Source organism: Miniopterus schreibersii (assembly GCF_964146895.1).
Source record: "Miniopterus schreibersii genome assembly, chromosome: 18".
Taxonomy (NCBI): domain Eukaryota; kingdom Metazoa; phylum Chordata; class Mammalia; order Chiroptera; family Miniopteridae; genus Miniopterus; species Miniopterus schreibersii.
Genome location: NC_138121.1, coordinates 480,753 through 498,151, shown reverse-complemented (window position 1 = coordinate 498,151; position 17,399 = coordinate 480,753). Strand labels below are relative to the sequence as shown.

The window sequence follows — 17,399 nt, the reverse complement described above, 5'->3', positions numbered from 1 at the left end:
CTCTCCCTTCCTCTGAAATCAGTAAAAATATTTTTTTTAATAAAATTTAAATTTAAAAAAGTACATTTTAAATCAATTATACTTAAACTTTTAAAAAATGTTTACAACTTGCCACTTTCCAATCATTTAACTGATTTATTATCGATGAAATATACCACTACAGTGATACGCAGGGCTGATCTTTCTTCTTTTCGATCTTTCTTTTCCTTCTTTCTTTCTCTCTTTCTTTTAATCCTCACCTAAGGATAGCTTCCCCACTGCTTTTTTTTAGAGAGTGGAAGGGAGAGAAACATCAGTGTGAGAGAGACACATCAATTGGTTGCCTCCCCCACACACTCCAACCGGGGCTGAGGCTACAACCAAGGTACATACCCTTGGCCAGAATCTAACCCAGGACCCTTCAGTCTGAGGGCCGATGCTCTAACCACTGAGCAAAAAGGGCTAGGGCAGCAAGGCTAATGTTTAAAAAGATTAACCACTGCACCCTGGCCTGGGGGCTAGGTTGCTTGGAACATTGTCCATTATGACAAAAGGTTGCATCATGGATCCCCATTCAGGGAATGTACAGGAAGCAACAGATCGATGTTTCTCTCTCACATCAATGTTTCTCTCTCTCTCAAACTCAATTAAAAATAAAGATTAACAATCACATGTGCTGACAGGATTGCAGAAGAACTAGAATTTTCATTACTGTGGGTGGGTATAAAAGAAAGGGAAGGACCATTAAGATCATAGTTCTCCATTTATTAAAATGTAAAACGTTCATTGACACTGTAATCGTTTGAGAAATAAAACATATGTGTATATAAAAAACTGAACTCAATATTCATAGAAGGTTTCTTTGTAATACCCCAAACTTGGAAATAACCCAAACCATACACAGATCAATAGTTAACAAAGTGGTTACCCACAAGACACAATCCTACTCAGCAAAAAGAATTAACTATTTACATTACTATTGAATCTCAAAATAACTATGCAGCATGAAAAAAACAGTATTTCTTAAAGTGTATACACCTTATGATGCCTATAACATCATAGAAAATAGGAACTAATCTATTTTAAAGGAAGTTGAGTCAGTGACTGCATGGAAGGCTAGGGAAGGGGGAGAATAAAAAGGCAAAAGGTAAATACAGGGTGGGACAAAAGTAGGCTTACAGTTGTTTGGGAAATAACACAATAATTCATAAAAATTCAATATACTCTGTGTTGTGCATACTCACAACCATAAGCCTATTTTTACCCCACTTTGTATATAAGTGACAGATAAGTTCATTTCATGCATGTCAAAGCTCAACAAATAGTACACATTAGATAAGTGCACAGTGAATGCCCTAGTGTCTAAGGCAGTTAGATTTGAGGCTAAAAGATTTCCCACACTCACAAAATTGATAAGCTATTTCTCCAGCATGAGCTCTCTGCTTTTAATGAGGCTAGAGAAATGGCTAAAGAATTTCCCACATTCGTGACATACAATATGCTTTCCTCCAGAGCAAACTCTAGAGTTGAATAAGGTTGGAAATTTGTCTAAAGATTTTGCCCACAACCACTGTACTGATACGGCCTTTCTACAGAGTGAACTTTCCTATATCATATGAGGTTAAAGATTTGTCCAGCCCTGGCTGGGTAGCTCCATCGACTAAAGCACTGCTTCAGTACACCAAAGTTGCAATTTTGACCTCCGGTCAGAGCACATAAAAGAGTCAAATAATGAATCCATAAAAAAAGTGGAACAACAAATCAATGTGTCTCTCTCTTCTCTTCTCCCTTTGTAAAATCAATAAAAAAATTGTGCAAAGTTTTTCAACATTCACTTCACTCATAAGGCTTTTATCTAGGGTGAACTCTGTGGTGTTGGAAAAGGCTACTGCTCTAAAAAATTTCCCACATTCACTACACTCAGAAGGCCTTCCTCCAGTGTAACCACTGTGGGGTTCAATTAGCTTAGAGCTTTGGCTGAAAACTCCTCCAACAACCACTGCACTAATTCAGCTTTTCTACAGTGTGACCTCTCCGGTTTTGAGTGAGGGCAGATCTTTGGTTTAAGGACTTCCCACAATAACTACACTCAAGAATTTTGTCCACTGTGTTGAATGAGGACAGAATTTTGGCTTAAGGACTTAGCACAATCACTACACTCATAGTTTTTCTAAAGTATGAATGTTCTTGTGTCTAATAAGTTGAGGTCTGAGGTTAAAAGATTTCCCACATTCACCACACTCAAAAGGATTTTTTCCAGAATGAACTCGACGGTGTTGACTAAGACTGCTGCGCTGTCTAAAGCATTTCCCACAAAGACTGCACTCATATGGCTTTTCTCCAGTATGACATCTCTGGTGTTCAGTGAGGCTGGAGTTTAGGCTGAAGGACTTCCCACAATCACAACACTCATATGGCTTTTCTCCAGTGTGAACTTTCCTATGTTGAAGGAGGTTATATTTTCGTCCAAAGGTTTTCCGACATTCACTACACTCGTAAGGCTTTTCTCCAGTGTGAACTCTCTCGTTGTTAAGGAGGTAATCTTTGCGCCTAAAAGATTTCCCACATTTCCTACACTCGTAAGGCCTTTCACCAGTGTGACTTCTGTGGTGTTCCATGAGCTTAGAGCTACATGTGAAGGACTTCCCACAATCATGACACTCATATGGCTTTTCTCCAGTGTGAACACTCTGGTGTTGAATGAGGGCAGAACTTAGGCTAAAGGAATTTCCATAGTCACAACACTCATACTGCATTTCTACAATGTGAACAGTCTTGTGTCTAATAAGTTGAGATTTGCGGTTAAAAGATTTCCCACATTCACCACACTCAAAAGGATTTTTTCCAGAATGAACTTGACGGTGCTGAATAAGACTCCAGCGTTGTCCAAAGCATTTCCCACAAACACTGCACTTATATGGCTTTTCTCCAGTGTGACATCTCCGGTGTTCAGTGAGGCTAGAGTTTTGGATGAAGGACTTCCCACAATCATGACACTCATATGGCTTTTCTCCAGTGTGAACTTTCTTATGTTGATGGAGGTTATAGTTTCGTCTAAAGGTTTTCCCACATTCGCAGCACTCATAAGGCTTTTCTCCAGTGTGAAATCTCTCATGTTTAAGGAGGTGATCTTTGCGCCTAAAAGATTTCCCACACTTAGTACACTCGTAAGGCCTTTCACCAGTATGACTTCTATGGTGTTCAATGAGTTTGGATCTATGTCTGAAGGACATTCCACAGTAACTACAGCCATATGGCTTTTCTCCAGTGTGAATTCTCTGGTGTTGAATAAGGAAAGAGCTTCGGCTAAAGGACTTTTCATGATCACTACACTCGTGAGGCGTTTCTCCAATGTGAACTCTTCTATGTGGAATGAGGCTTGACTTTTTACTAAAGGTCTTTCCACATTTGCTATACTCATAAAGCCCTTCTCCAGAATAGTCTCCCTGATGGTGAGCAAGTTTCTGATTGTGGAAGGCAGCTTCTTCACACTCGCCCCACTTGTGATGACTTTTTCCACTGAGAAATGCCTGCCCAGTTTCACTGCCACTGTGTGGTTCTGCACTGTTAGAAGCCTGGTGCTGAAAATGGTCTGAAATGGTTGGGAAGTCCTCCCCAACCGCCCTACAGATGAAAGGCGCCATTGATATGTAGAAGGTGCACCAGGTCACAGAAGAGGCCCTGCCCATATCTCCTACCCAGGGCTTCTCTCCACTGGCATCCCTCTGTTGCTGGTGAAGGTTTACACTGGAACAGAAGTCTCTCACACAGGAGTCACTGAAGAAGGCTTTCTGCTCAAGGTATGCTGCTTGTAACTCTGTCAGATGCAAAATATCTTTTAAGACTAAGAAACACTGCTCACAGGAATGGGTCTTCTGGGTTGCTGGAGCTTTCTCAGAAGCCCTGACCTGTGACTCTTCTTCTACAGGTACACTCGGCTCAGAAGGTGTCTCCTTATCTTCCTGTTTATGCAAACAACCTGAAAGCAGAGAAATGCTAAGGACGGAGATGTTGACTTTTAGTGGGAGGAGGAAGTCCTATTACAAAGGTGTGTCAGATATAATATGTTGGTCTCGGGGGATTGTCTGAAAACAAGAGACCTGGTGGCAGGTTGAATAAGGTGCTGCTGTGCCCTAGCCGGTTTGGCTCAGTGGTGAGAGCGTCGGTTCACGGACTGAAGGCTCTAGGTTCAATCCCGGTCACAGGCATGTACCTAGGTTGCAGGTTTGCCCCGGTCAGTGTGTGTGCAGGAGGCAACCAATTGATGTCTCTCTCTCAAACCAATGTTCCACTCTTTCCCCTTCCACTCTCTCTGAAAAGCAATGGGGGGAAAATATCCTTGGATGAGGATTACAAAAAAAGTGAACTGCTTTGTGGTACTGGGCCTCCGAAGATCCCAAAATAGGGGACGCCTCACCAGAAGGACATAGAGGTTGCACGCAGCCACATGGAACAGAGCAGGATCTCCAAGTCTTGTTTCTGCTAAAAGCGTTCAGAAGGTCTTTTCTGCTGGTGACATGAGTACGGTGTGCAGAGGTTGGTTATGTCATTTTCCCAGTAAAATTCAATAAATGAGTAGTTAGTGTTCCAACACTACTTAAAGATGTATGCACACACCGTAACACCTGCACAGGTTATTGTTGGAGAATACTGCAGAGGGAGCAGTGCAGAAAAACTACTTGGAGCCTAATGATGCTAGTTTTAATAAAAGACAAAAGAGGTAAGCAAGCAGCACTGGCCCAGAGGAACTCAGCACATAATATTGAGGGAAGCCCGGCTGGCGTGGCTTAGCAGTTGAGCATCGACTTATCACCCAGGAGACTGGGGTTCGATTCCTGTTCAGGGCATATGCCTAGGTTTCAGACTCAATCCCCAGTAGGGAGTGTGCAGGAGGCAGCTGATCAATGACTCTCTCATCATTGATGTTTCCCTCTCTATCTCCCCGTCTCCTTTCTTTTCTCAGAAATCAATAAAGATATAAAAAATAAAAAATAATGAGGAAAGAAAATATTAAAAACAATTAAAGAAGGATCTACATGAAAAGCCCAAAGTTCATGTAAGCAATGAGCATGACACGGCACAGGAAGTCATAAAGAACCTTTAGCTAGATGAAGTGGGCAGAACTGGAGTCATGCTGCTAAGGAAACAGCAAGCAAGGTGTGATCCATTAAGCTGTCTGCAACACTCCATACTCCTAGACACTTCACTGCACTTTTTGACGCAACAGATGTTAGGGGTGTATCTCAAGGAGTCTGTTGCTCAGGGCCCTCATACAACCCAGCACTGTCAGCCACGGCACATAGGAGAGGAAAGAGAAATGAGCAGAGTCTGTGATCTGGCTGCAGGAAAGACAATGTCATTTTCCAGAAAATAGGGAAGGCAAGATATCACCTCAGGACACCAAAAGGGATGTAAAGGTCTTACCCACAGATGCTATAAGTGCAAAGATTTCCAACATCACATCGCAGTACAGAAATCTCTGAGCCTCATCAAGAAGACTCCACTCCTCCTGGGAGAAGACGATGGCCACTTCTTCAAAGTTCATATCCTGTCATAATGGAGACAGTTCATTCCATGATAAGTTCCTCCCTAGGATTCCAAGTTTATCATATTCCTCACCCTCCACATCCATCTCCCAACTCTATTCCCCATATCAGAGATTTTGGGTCATGGTGCCATGTGAGTCACTCTCTTCTTATATTCTATTAACACTGTGTCTTCCCATAAAAACAATAGGCAGATGGGAAGATAAATGTTACATGACCTCTGGGCCTGGATGTAGGCCACATTGCGTCTTGTTAACATGGTGAGCGTCACAAACAGATTAGAAAGAGAAGTTTTGTTTTAGAGAAGTGAGTGATTTGACATGACTTCTTAGGCAATACTCCTGTGGTTGCTCAGATTGTTTCTCCAAGAAAGAAAAAATTTGGTGTCACCCTTCGCCCATATGACCGCAAACCCAGGGCCCTGAGGCCATCCGTTTCCACTACCATCTGCACACACTTTTTTCTTTTTTAAACATGTGGTGTTTATTTTTGTGTTTTTTTAAATTGCAGAAGGAGGGAGAGAGAAATAGAAACATCAATGATGAGAGAGAATCATCTATTGGCTGCCTCCTGCACACACCCGACCAGACATCAATCCTGCAACCCAGGCATGTGTCCGGACCAGGAATTGAACCCTGACGTCCTGGTTCATGGGTCAATGCTCAACCAGAGTCACACCGGTCAGACTCTTTTTAAAAAAATTCTTACCCAAGGATACTTTTCCATAGATTTGTTGCCGCCTGCACGCACCCAACAGGGCCCTGGGATCCAACCTGCAACCCAGGTATGTGTCATTGACCTGGAATCAAACCCATGTCCTTCAGTGTGTGGGCCCACACTCTGACTACTGAGCCATACCAGCCAGGTCTGCACTTAATTCTTTCAATCACACCTCTCTCACACATCTACATTCCCAGACACACAGCTTTAAAGGTGACATAAATATTCCATGACGAGGACAATTTGTTCCCTGATTAGCTTCTTTCCCAGGACTCTAATTTTACCATCTTCCTAATCTAACACATGCTTACCCTTATCCTTCTCCCTTCCCCATGGCAGTGGAGATTTTCAAGCCTGAGTGGCATTCATGTCTACTCTCTCATCGAGGTGATAGTGATTACTGTGTCAACTCTCAATAACAATAGGCAGGTGGGCAGACAAATGGCATAAAAGCTTTGCACCTGGCACACAGGACTACAACAACCCCTCTTTTCAGATTAATTCTCAGGGGTTTCTACGTTGTTCCTTCCAGACACCACCAGACATGCGCTCATCCTTCATTGACTCTTATATCAAAGCCAGGGCCCTGCAGCCATGAATTCATACTCCCTCTCCAAGTTCACATAACTCTTCATACTACATCTCTCTCACACCTGCATTCCCACAGCCACAGCCTCCTCCTGCCCTGCCCCAAAGTCATATCCTTGGCCTCTCTACTCGTTACTCAGTGAGTAATGAGACCACATTCTCTGTAGTCCAGAGAATGCTTGGAAAATCTGAAAGGATCAAGTACTACCCAGACTCTGATGGTCCACACTCAGAGGCAGCCTTCAGACCTGCTATGAAGGTCTTTCTCCCAGACTGTTCTTTGCTTCATGAATCTCACCATCAAGAAGCAGACACGTCAGATGTCCACAGCCCTCTTCCATTGACTCTGAACTTGATATGTCCTTTCACCAGTCACAGACTTTCTCTCCACACCCCAACCCATTCCCAGTGAGTCTCAGAGATGACCACTTATGCCCCTAAACTAATCCACCAGTCTTAATGCAACGCCCCAGGCCTCAGCAAGGTTCACAACAAAATCACGGTGACTGTTTAGATAAGTGAATATGTACCAACCCCAGTCTCACTGTGTGTGAATTACTCTAAGACGTTCAATCCATCTTATTTTCACTCCTGCCTTGAAGGCCTTGGGCATTTGCCAAACCAGTCTCTCCTCCACCCTTTACATGACAAATTTTATCCATACCCATTTTTTTAAATCCTCACCTGAGGATATACATTCTTCTTTATTTACTATTATTGAGAGAGGAAGTAGAGACACTGAGAAAGAAAAATCAATGTGAGAGAGAAACTTATCAATCAGTTGACACTGATACGCACCCCAACCAGGGATCAAACCCACAACCCAGGTATGTGTCCTGACTGGGGATAGAATGCAAAGCCTTTTGGTGTACTGGACGGTGCTCCAACCACCTGAGCCACCCACCCAAAACTTATCCGCAATCTTTGTTGTGATGCACACCTTCTGCTACCATGGTCCCCAGCATGAAACCCCAGTCAGGCCAAGCCACGTTTACCTCAGCCACTACTACCATCATCCTGACCAGGATTCCCTATATGAAAGTGAGCTATAGCTTCTTCCTGGTCCAAACCCTCCACTACCTTTTAGAAAGGTCTCCATCCTGAACTTCTCCTAAGAGTTTCAAACGCCCATAAACTGCTCTCTGAAACATACCCTTAATAGGCCGAAAATAAAACTACTGATATCCTCAGGGAACATTACTCTTACTACGATGGATTTCTCCACCTCAGTTGCTGGTGCATCCATTCCTCCAGCTGCTAAAAGCAAACCTTCAAGTCATCCCTGACTCTTACCTCCCTCCCTCTTTCTCTTTGTTGCTTTCTCAAGCACAAAATAAGAAAATCCAGGTGGCCACACCTAAAACACTGGACCAAAATACAAATACTTCTCCCACCTCTAGGGCCACAATACTTTCCCACATAAAATTACACTCACCTACACTACTTCAGTAGCCTCTCCCTGGTCTTTCTGCCACCTGCCTCACGCCATACTGTTCTCCACGCTGCAGCCACAGGGAGAATGAGACCTGGGTCAGATCACCTGCCTCCAAGGCTTGCCCACTGCTCCTATCACCTGAAGACGACAGACTCCACTGGTGAGAAAGCTGCTCTAGACCTGACTGCTGTCCCCCTGTAACCAGTTTCCATTAGAAAAAAAGGATACCGCCCAGCCAGACATGGTTCAGTGGTTGAGCATTGACCCATAATCCAGGATATTGAGGTTCCATTCCCGGTCAGGGCACATGCTGGGCTTGTGGGCTTGATCCTCAGTAGAGGGCGTGCAAGAGGCAGCTTATCAATGACTCTCTCACCACTCATGTTTCTCTCTCTCCCCCTTCCTCTCTCTGAAATCATTAAAGATATATTTTAAAGGGGGAAAAAAAAAAGAAAAAAGGACACCTGCAGGTCCCTGCACCAGCTCAGCCTCCCCTCCAAGCTTCTGCAAATTCTGGCCCCTATCCCTGGAGGCCCCCCCACATCTCATTCCACTGGCTGCCAAAAACAGGGGCCACTTCCTATAACCCTGGACCTGGACTCTGGACCTGGGCTTGTGTCTGCTCAAGGTCCCTACGGCCAGGGGCTGGGCGAGTCCCATGGCAGTCCCAGAACACCACCTCCTCGGAGACCACAGGGGTGTCCGAAAGGCCCTGAAACACGCCCCACAAAACGGCGCCCCTAAGCGACTCGCAGGTGCAGGAACCTGTGGAAACAGCAGCCTGTTGGGAGCCGGCAACCACCGCGGGGCCCGTGGGCTCAGACGCCCCGCTTGTGCCCAGCCCCGGGCCCGGTGACCCGCGGAGACGGCGCGACCTCGGGGCTCAGGGCGGACCCGGTGGGGCCCTCATGTCCCAGGGCTGCGCCTCCCGGTCCCAGCCGCCACCCTCTCTCCTAGTGGGTCCCAACTGGGACTAGATTTGGGAAATCCACGTCCCTCCTTCGCTCCCCGCCCGGCGCGGCCCGGGCTCGGGGCTGAGCGGGAAGCTCCCCGCATGACCCGCCTCCCCGCCTCGTCACAGCCCAGGGCGGCCCGGCGACCTCCCGCGCCCGCCCCGGGCACCGCGTGTCGCCCACGAGCCCTCGCGGCCCGCGCGCCGGGCCTGGGCTGCGGGATGTGACGGGCGCCGCCCCCGGCGGCAGGTGGCGGGGAGGCGGGGCGGGCCCGGGGCGCGCGCTCACCTCGGCCGGGCGCCGGCGGGCTCTGCGGGCGGAGCGGGGCTGAGGAGCTCGGAGGCCCCGGGCCCCCGACAGCTGCGTGTCAGCGGGCCTCGGACCCGCCCCTGCACAGCGGGGACCCCCTGCTGCCCCTCCGGAGGCTACTGGGCTGTCTGCTCGGAGCTCACGCGCGGAGAGCCCAGGAAAGGATAAAATTTCCGCCTGAAGAGGGGCCCGGAAGTCCCGCCCCGGTCTCGCGCGGAACCAGCGGCGACGTCCTTCGCGTCTCAGCGCCTAAACCCGCCCCTTTGGGCGCAGTGGCCTCTGGGTTGTGTAGTTTCCTCACCCAGTAGGCGCAGATTTTCCTCCAGCTCAGTCTACTTGGCGTTTGAAGGTGGTGTCGCCGCCCTGTTGGAGGGGCTCCTTGGGGAGCGCGTCTTCCGGCTACAAGGTTGTGGGTTCAATCCTCGTTCAGGGCACATACGAGAATGAACTAATGAATGGATAAGTAAGGGAACAACACACTGATGTCTCCCTTTCTCTCTCTCTCTCAAATTCGAGGGAGGGAGGGAGAGAAACATCAATGATGAGAGTGATTGACCACTGCCTCCTGCACGCCCCCTGCTGGGGCTCACAACCGCTGCATGTGCCCTGACCAGGAATGGATCCGCCATCTCCTGGATCACAGGTGGATGCTCAACTGCTGAGCCACGCAGGCTGGTCCCAATGAGTGAGACTGCCTCAAGAAGAAATTATCTGTAAGGGGAGTCTGACAGAAGGGAAAGCAGTAAGATGTGAGAAAACATACCTGGAAATAGTGGTGGAAACTTAAAATTATATCGACTAAAGTTAAAGTTATGTGGCACCTCACAATTGAAATTAGACATTTTTGTATTTGAGTACATATACTTTTTTTAAAAGGCAGGTAAGAACCATCAAATTTTCAAAAACTCAGCAAAATCATTTGCCGCAGTGATAATCCTTTGGACAGTAATAGGTGACTTATTTTGTAAAATTTACATAACAAAATTTGTTCTTTTAGACATTTCTAAGTATATTTCATTCAGTAGCATCAAGTACATCCACATTGTTGTGCAATCACCACCACTATCTATCTCCAGAACTCATAGTTCCAAACTACAACTGTACCCACTAAACAGTACACTTACACTCTATAAATTTGACTAGGTGCCGCATATACATTTGTCCATCCGTGGTTGATTTCACTTAATATCTTCAAAGTTCATTCATGTGGTGGCATGTATCCAGAACTTGCTCTTCCTTAAGGCTGAATATTTCACTGCATGTATATAGTGGAGGATGGGCATTTGGGTTTTCTGCCTGTTGGCTGTTGTGACATTATGAACATGGATCATATGGTAAATGTGTTTGATTTTTTGAGATTCTAGCATACTCATTGTAGTTTTGATTTTGCATTCCCCTAATGATTTAGTACAAAATATGCTGAGCATCTTTCCATCTGCTTTTGACTATCTGAATTCTTTATCAGATATAAAATTTGCAATTATTTCTTCTGCGAGTTGCCCTTTAAAAAAATATTTAATTTTTTTAGAGTTCTCATCTCACAGCAAAATTTAGAGAAAGATATAGAGATTTCCCATATACCTCCTGTCCCCCACCAAAGTGGGTATGTTATAGTCCATGAACCTATATTAACACATTATAATCAACCAAGATCCACAGTTTACCTTAGCGTTCCCTTTGTGATGTACATTCTACGCGTTCATACAAATGTATGATGATATATCCGTCATTAGAGTATCATACAAAGTATTTTCTGTGCTCTGCCTATCCATTGGCCCTTGAGTAATCACTGATCTTATGACCCTCAGCATAGTTTTGACTTTTCCAAAATATCATGTAGTTGGAATCACGGTTCCTCCATGTCTCTTCATGGCTTGATAGGTCATTATGCCAAAGAATGCAATCGCTGAAACTTAAAGGCTTGAGCAGCAATAAAAATGAGGCCAAAATTGAAGAGGTATGGTCTACCATCATTCCATACCCTCTGAGGCACACCAAGTTTGGGATCCCAACCAAAGCTGTTCACCTCTTCATGCTAGCAAACCCAGTTAAATTCAAAGCACCCCAGTGACTAGAACCCCCAAGGTTAATAGTGGTTTCAACTATAAGACATTTATTGTCTTACAAAATGAGTAATGACAGGCTGTTCCATGGTTGGTGACTTGGAGGCTGGAAAATGCCAACACAGGAACCATGTGAAACCAACAATATCCATGAAAACGTGCAGTCCATCTTTTCAAATGCCCAAGAGTCCTCTAGGCCAAAACTGGGTAAGTTCCATGCTCTAACCCATCAGAGAGGAAAAAAATGGGAAAGAAAAAGTGTTCAGGCTACTCATGAATCATCCCACAAATGAGAGAACACTGGGGTTTACTTCCCTGAACATTCTGGGGCGGATAAATGCTGCACAATGTAGACTCCATCCAGGAGGTACAGCTGAAATGCTACAGAACTGCCAATGACATAAATCTGGTCATGGTCCTGGCCAGGTGCAATGCAATTTCCACATACCTGGAATTTATGTGGATGCTCAGATGTATGAGGCTCAATACAGTCAAATGGCACCTTCATAAGGGGTCTCCTGGTGCACTGACCAAAGAAATAGTATATACCTGCACAGTTAAGGCAGTTCTCCAATTTCAAATCTGTGGTATCCAGTAAGACAAGTCTTTCAGCTGAAGCCCTTTCTCTACTGTGAATTTCATTAATGGATCTAATGAGGCTAGACTTTGGTAAATGATTTCCCACATCTGACATAATCTTAAGGCCTTCATCCAATGTGACATGGTGTTTTAGGACCCTGGAGTTAAAGATAAATAATTTCCCACATTCTAATGCTTATAAGGCCTTTATGCAGTGTGAACCCTTCGGTGTTTAATGAGGCTTGAGCTATGGCTAAAAGATTTCCCACATTCGCTACACTCATAAGGCCTTTCTCCAGTGTGAATTCTCATGTGTTTGATGAGACTAGAATTTTGAGTAAAGGATTTCCCACATTCACTACATGCATAAGGCCTTGAACCAGTGTGAACTCTCTGGTGTTTTAAGAGACTGGAGCTGTAAGTAAAGAATTTCCCACATTCACTGCACTCATAAGGCCTTTCTCCAGTGTGAACTCTCCGATGCTGAAGCAGCGCAGAGCTTTGGCTAAAAGATTTCCCACATTCGCTGCACTTATAAGGCCTTTCTCCACTATGAACTCTGCGGTGTTCAATGAGGCTGGAGTTTTGAGTAAAGGATTTTCCACATTCACTGCACACATAGGGCCTTGACCCAGAGTGAACTCTCTGGTGTTTTATGAGACTGGAGTGGTAGGTAAAGAATTTCCCACATTCACTGCACTCATAAGGCCTTTCTCCGGTGTGAACACTCCGGTGTTGAAGGAGTGCAGAGCTTTCACTAAAGGACTTCCCACATTCACTACACTCATATGGCTTTTCTCCAGTGTGAATTCTTCGATGTTTAATGAGGTTGGACTTGTTGCTAAATAATTTTCCACATAGGTCACACTCATGAGGCCTTACTCCAGTGTGAACTCTCCGGTGTTGAATGAGGCTAGAGCTCTGTCTAAAGGACTTCCCACATTCCCCACACTCATAAGGCTTTTCCCCAGTGTGAACTCTCCAATGGTCATTGAGGCTATAGCTTTTGCTATAAGATTTTCCACATTCACAGCACATGTAGCCTCTTTCTCTAGTGAGGATTTTCTGGTGAACGAACTTGCGTTTGCAATCGAAGTCTTTCATGTATTCTCCAGAGTCAAACAGGTTTCTCCCCCTGTGAGAGGCTGCCCCACACTCAGTTCTCCTATTTGACTTCTCCCTGGTATTTATGATCTGTTGCTGAAGAAATCTTGAGCTGGCCAGGAAGTCCCTCACAACTTCCCCACAGGAAAAGGGCTTCCCTGACACACAGAATCTGCAGTCCTTTACAAATGAGACTCTGCAAGCATTACTTCTGAAGCACTTCTCTCCCACGTGCTGCTTCTGATGCTGAAGGTCTGCACTGACATTCAACTGTTTCTCACACGTCTCAATCTTGTGCAGTTTCTGCCCATGACGTGTTCCCTGGTGCTCGGTCAAGTGCAAAATGTCTCTCAAGTCCACACCACACAGCTCACAAGGATGAGCATTCAGGGGAGACACACCTGCCTTGGGAGTCCTAACCTGTGACACTCCTTGTAAAAAATCGCTGAGTTCAGAAGGTGCCTCCTCATTCTGGGCTCCATACCAACAACCTGAAAACAAGAAGTGCTGGTGAAGTTCATGTTACTTCTGGTGGGAGGGAGCAGTCCACACACATGCGTGCCTCAGAAAAACCTAGGAACAAGTCCATGGTATTGTGTGCAGGACCAGGGAGTTGGTTCAGGCTGAGGATGGGGCTGCTTAGCACTACTGGGCTATGAAGAGCACAGAATGGGAGAGGCCTCACGAGGTGAAGGACACAACCATGCAGTGTGACACACAGAGGAGAGACAGGGTTGACAACTCACTTCTCTACTAACAACTTTCCAAAATAACTTCTCTACTGGTGACACATAAAGGCTGTGTACAGGGTGTGTCAAGACCCAAGAAAATACAACAGGGCAGCTGGTTTTCAAAGACTCTTAGGAATACGCACATACCTCAGGACACAATACACAGGGGCCAACAAGAAAAGCACTACAGATGGAGTGGTGAAAAAAACGGGTTAGACACAGAGCGCAAAGCAGTGAGGTTAACCCCAGGCTGGAAGTGAGAATAGAAGTGACAAGTGACAGGGTTGACAAATCGGCAAGTGTCAAGGCAGGGTAGGAGAGACAGAAATGGGTGTTGAAACACTAGTCCAACAGAATAGGTGTCTGGTATGATTTCAACACAGCACTGACTTCACGCTCCCATCCAGATGCCACACCTGAAGCATGGCTTATACAAGTACTAAGGGAAGGAAGGCACAGAGAAGTAGCCAGCATTAGCCCTGAACAACTCAGCACATGATAGCCAACAGCAAAGAAAACTAGTCTGGCTGGTGTGGCTCAGTGGTTGAGAGTTGACCTAGGAACCAAGGGGTCACTTGTTGGATTCCCAGTCAGGGCATATGCCTGGGCTGTGCCTTGATCCCCAGTAGGGGGCATGGAGGAGCCAGCCAATCGATAAAAGTTTTTCTCTCATCATTGTTTCTCTCTATCCCTCTCCCTTAAAAAAAATCAATAAAAACATTTAAAAAAAACTAACTACTACACAGAAAACATCGAAAGAGGCTCTTGCAAGAAGAGGCCATGGTCCATGTAAGGAGTAACCATGTCAGTGACGGCAATTCCAGGCACAGGGGGGCCTGAGGAAATGTGAGCTAGAAGAAAGAAGTAGAACCTAGGCTCACAGGTACCGTGCATCTGGGCTAAGTCACTTGTTCAAGGAGAAGGCAAGTGAGGTGGTATCCATTTAGGTTCAATGGAAGATTACTTCCCTGCAAGGTTGCAGGGAAGCAGGTGCTGGGGCTACTCAAGAAAGGAGAGGGTGGTGCACACACCTCAACTCAACATAGCAACTACCCAGGGATGTGGGGAAGAAAGCAGTGCCCATGGTTCTGGTGTGAGGATAGACCTGCTCCTGGGGAAAAAGGGAAGGGCAGAGACTACTTGTTCACAGCACAGGGGTGAATTTGAAAACCTTACCCAAGGAAGTTGTAAGTGCCAAGTTCGCCAGCATCACATCGTGGTACAGACGTCTCTGAGCCTCATCAAGGAGCTCCCATTCCTCCAAGGAGAAGTACACGGCCACGTCCTCAAAGGTCACTCTGCCCTGGCATGATGGGGACAAATGAAACCACAAAAAGCTCCTATACTGAGAACCTAGATTCTCTTCCCCTTCCCAATCTACCCATCTGAAAGGTACATGCCCTTGACCAGAATCGAACCTGAGACCCTTCAGTCCGCAGGCTGACGCTCTAACCACTGAACAAAACCAGATAGGTTGCCAGAGCTGCCTTTTTAAAAAATACACATACAACTCTGACTGGCTCAGTTGATTGGAACGTCTCTTGCACACCAAAAGGGGTGGGTTCGATTCCAGGTCAGGGCACATACAAGAGGGAACCCATGGAACCCTCGTATCAATTTTCCTCTCTCTCTCTCATCTTCTTCCTTCCTGTTTCTAAAACCAATAAGAAGCACATTCTCAGGTGAGGAACAAAACTAAAAAGAAAGAAAAATTAGAAACACACATCCAGAATGCAACCACATCCCCTAAGCCACGACTCCGGTCCATTGCCCCTCCGCTGAATTACAGCAGCCCGGGCCCCGCCTTCCTCTTTCCTCCCTCAACCCGCCTCTGATGATGCTACAGACAGACCGACCGACCGTGGTAAGACCACCTCCCCGCTCGGGTGCGGACCCCGCGCCGGCGCCCACTCCACGCCCGCCTCGGGTCCCTTCCGTTCCCACGAGGACAAGGGCCCGCTGTCCTGCGCACGCAGCTCGGCTTCACTTCCGGCGCGCGCACCGCCCGCTGCTTCCCCGGCACAGGCGGGTCTTCGCCGCCGACAGAAACGCAAACCCCTTCTGGGACCCTTGCGCGGGCTGCGCGAGGCCCGGTGCTCGGGGCCCCTCGACGCTCAGCGAACCCGAACCCGGGGCAGCACCCGGGAGGCCACGGGGCACGTTCCGGGCAACACGCGCGTGGGGTCGCGGCCGGCGAGGGCCCGACACCCTCGGCCTCCCTGGGTTCCGCCACCGCTGCTGCCCCGGGGCCGTGGAGGGGCCCGGCCTCGGGGAGACGCGTTCGCGGGGATGCAGGGCCCTACCCGCCCCGGGCCGGACTCGACCGGCCGCCGGCCCTGCGCCTCCAGCCCTCAGCCCGTCTCCACCGGGGCCCCTCCGCCCGGCTCCCTCGCCCGCCCCGTCACCGCGTGTCACCCACGAGCCCTCGCGGTCCGGACGCCGGGTCTGGGCCCCGGGGACGCGCACTCACCTCAGCCGGGCGCCTCACGACCGCCGCCATCGGACTCTGGGGGTGGGGCGGCCCCGGGCACCGCGGTCCCTGTCCCGGCCCGGCGCGGGTCCCCCGGGCGGCGTCGCCAAGCCTCACACCCGCGTCCGCACTGCGGGGGCCACGACTCCCGCAGCGTCTGGACCCGGCACCTCGATCCTAACTGAGCGCCCCCCGGGCTCGGACGGACAAAACCAGGAGCACCCAACATGGCCGCCACCAGACAACGGAAGTCCCGCCCTCCCCGCAGGAGCCCGCCGCGGAGGCCAGTCTTCTCTAAGCCCTCATTGGACAGCGTTGCTGCCGCTCTCTCAGCATCCTGGGAAATGTAGTCCCTCCGCCGCGGAGCCGAGAAACGCGGGTTGAGGGCTTATTGCTCAGAAGTCCAGGCTCCGCTGGGAGGAGCGCCCGGAGCGACTCCTCCAGGTGGGCGTCCCCTCCTCGTAAAGGGGCCGCCGCCTTATTTCTGCGACGTGCTCTCTGCTGCTGATCGCCCAAGTTTTGGAGGCACGTTATTTAAGACTATAGCTGGGCATGCTCCTGGAGGCTAAAAATATTATTTCTGAGTCTTCCCAAAGGCTACGAATCCAAATAAACATATTGCATAGTCATTCAGACTCAAAATATGTCCACAGTTAGCAGAAGCTAATGTTATTTCACGTCAAATGCATGCACTCCACATCATAAGGGCAGTTTGTCAGTCTGTGTATGTTTGGTCAGGGACAAGAGAGAAAATACTCTGGATTCTGCCATTTCAAGGAAGGTACAGAGAGGATGCTGGGCCACCCTGGAGCACGATGGCAAAGATGGATCTGAGATTCTCCTCGACCAAAGTTCAGTTTCCTCTAAGCTCTTTTTTTTTTAAACCTCACCCAGGGACATTTTTTCCATTGCTTTTTCAGAG

The 17,399-nt window shown here is 47.7% G+C and overlaps 2 protein-coding genes across 4 annotated transcripts in view; both read right to left on the bottom strand.

Moving 5' to 3' along the window:
- Window positions 1-9,700, bottom strand: part of LOC308548396 (uncharacterized protein) — a 33,024-nt gene extending 23,324 nt beyond the window's left edge. Inside the window, exon 1 of the mRNA XM_081119830.1 lies at window positions 9,510-9,700. The gene's annotated coding sequence lies outside the window, so the exon portion shown is untranslated. The remainder of the gene's footprint in view (window positions 1-9,509) is intronic.
- Window positions 724-16,796, bottom strand: LOC308548405 (uncharacterized protein). 3 transcript variants are annotated; one of them, XM_081119861.1, is made up of 4 exons: window positions 16,478-16,796; window positions 15,184-15,305; window positions 5,404-5,527; window positions 724-3,958 (listed from the first exon to the last, which is right to left on the bottom strand). In XM_081119861.1, the coding sequence occupies exons 3-4, from the start codon at window positions 5,522-5,524 to the stop codon at window positions 2,139-2,141; spliced, it is 1,941 nt and encodes a 646-aa protein (XP_080975987.1). In that variant the 5' UTR covers window positions 5,525-5,527; window positions 15,184-15,305; window positions 16,478-16,796; the 3' UTR covers window positions 724-2,138. The 3 variants fall into 3 exon arrangements, with proteins under 3 accessions (XP_080975987.1, XP_080975988.1, XP_080975989.1); XM_081119862.1 differs by lacking the exons at window positions 724-3,958; window positions 5,404-5,527 and adding an exon at window positions 10,359-13,767 and having other exon boundaries at window positions 15,184-15,310; window positions 16,478-16,738; XM_081119863.1 differs by lacking the exons at window positions 724-3,958; window positions 5,404-5,527 and adding an exon at window positions 10,359-13,767 and having other exon boundaries at window positions 16,478-16,737.
- Between the last annotated feature and the right edge of the window lie 603 nt (window positions 16,797-17,399).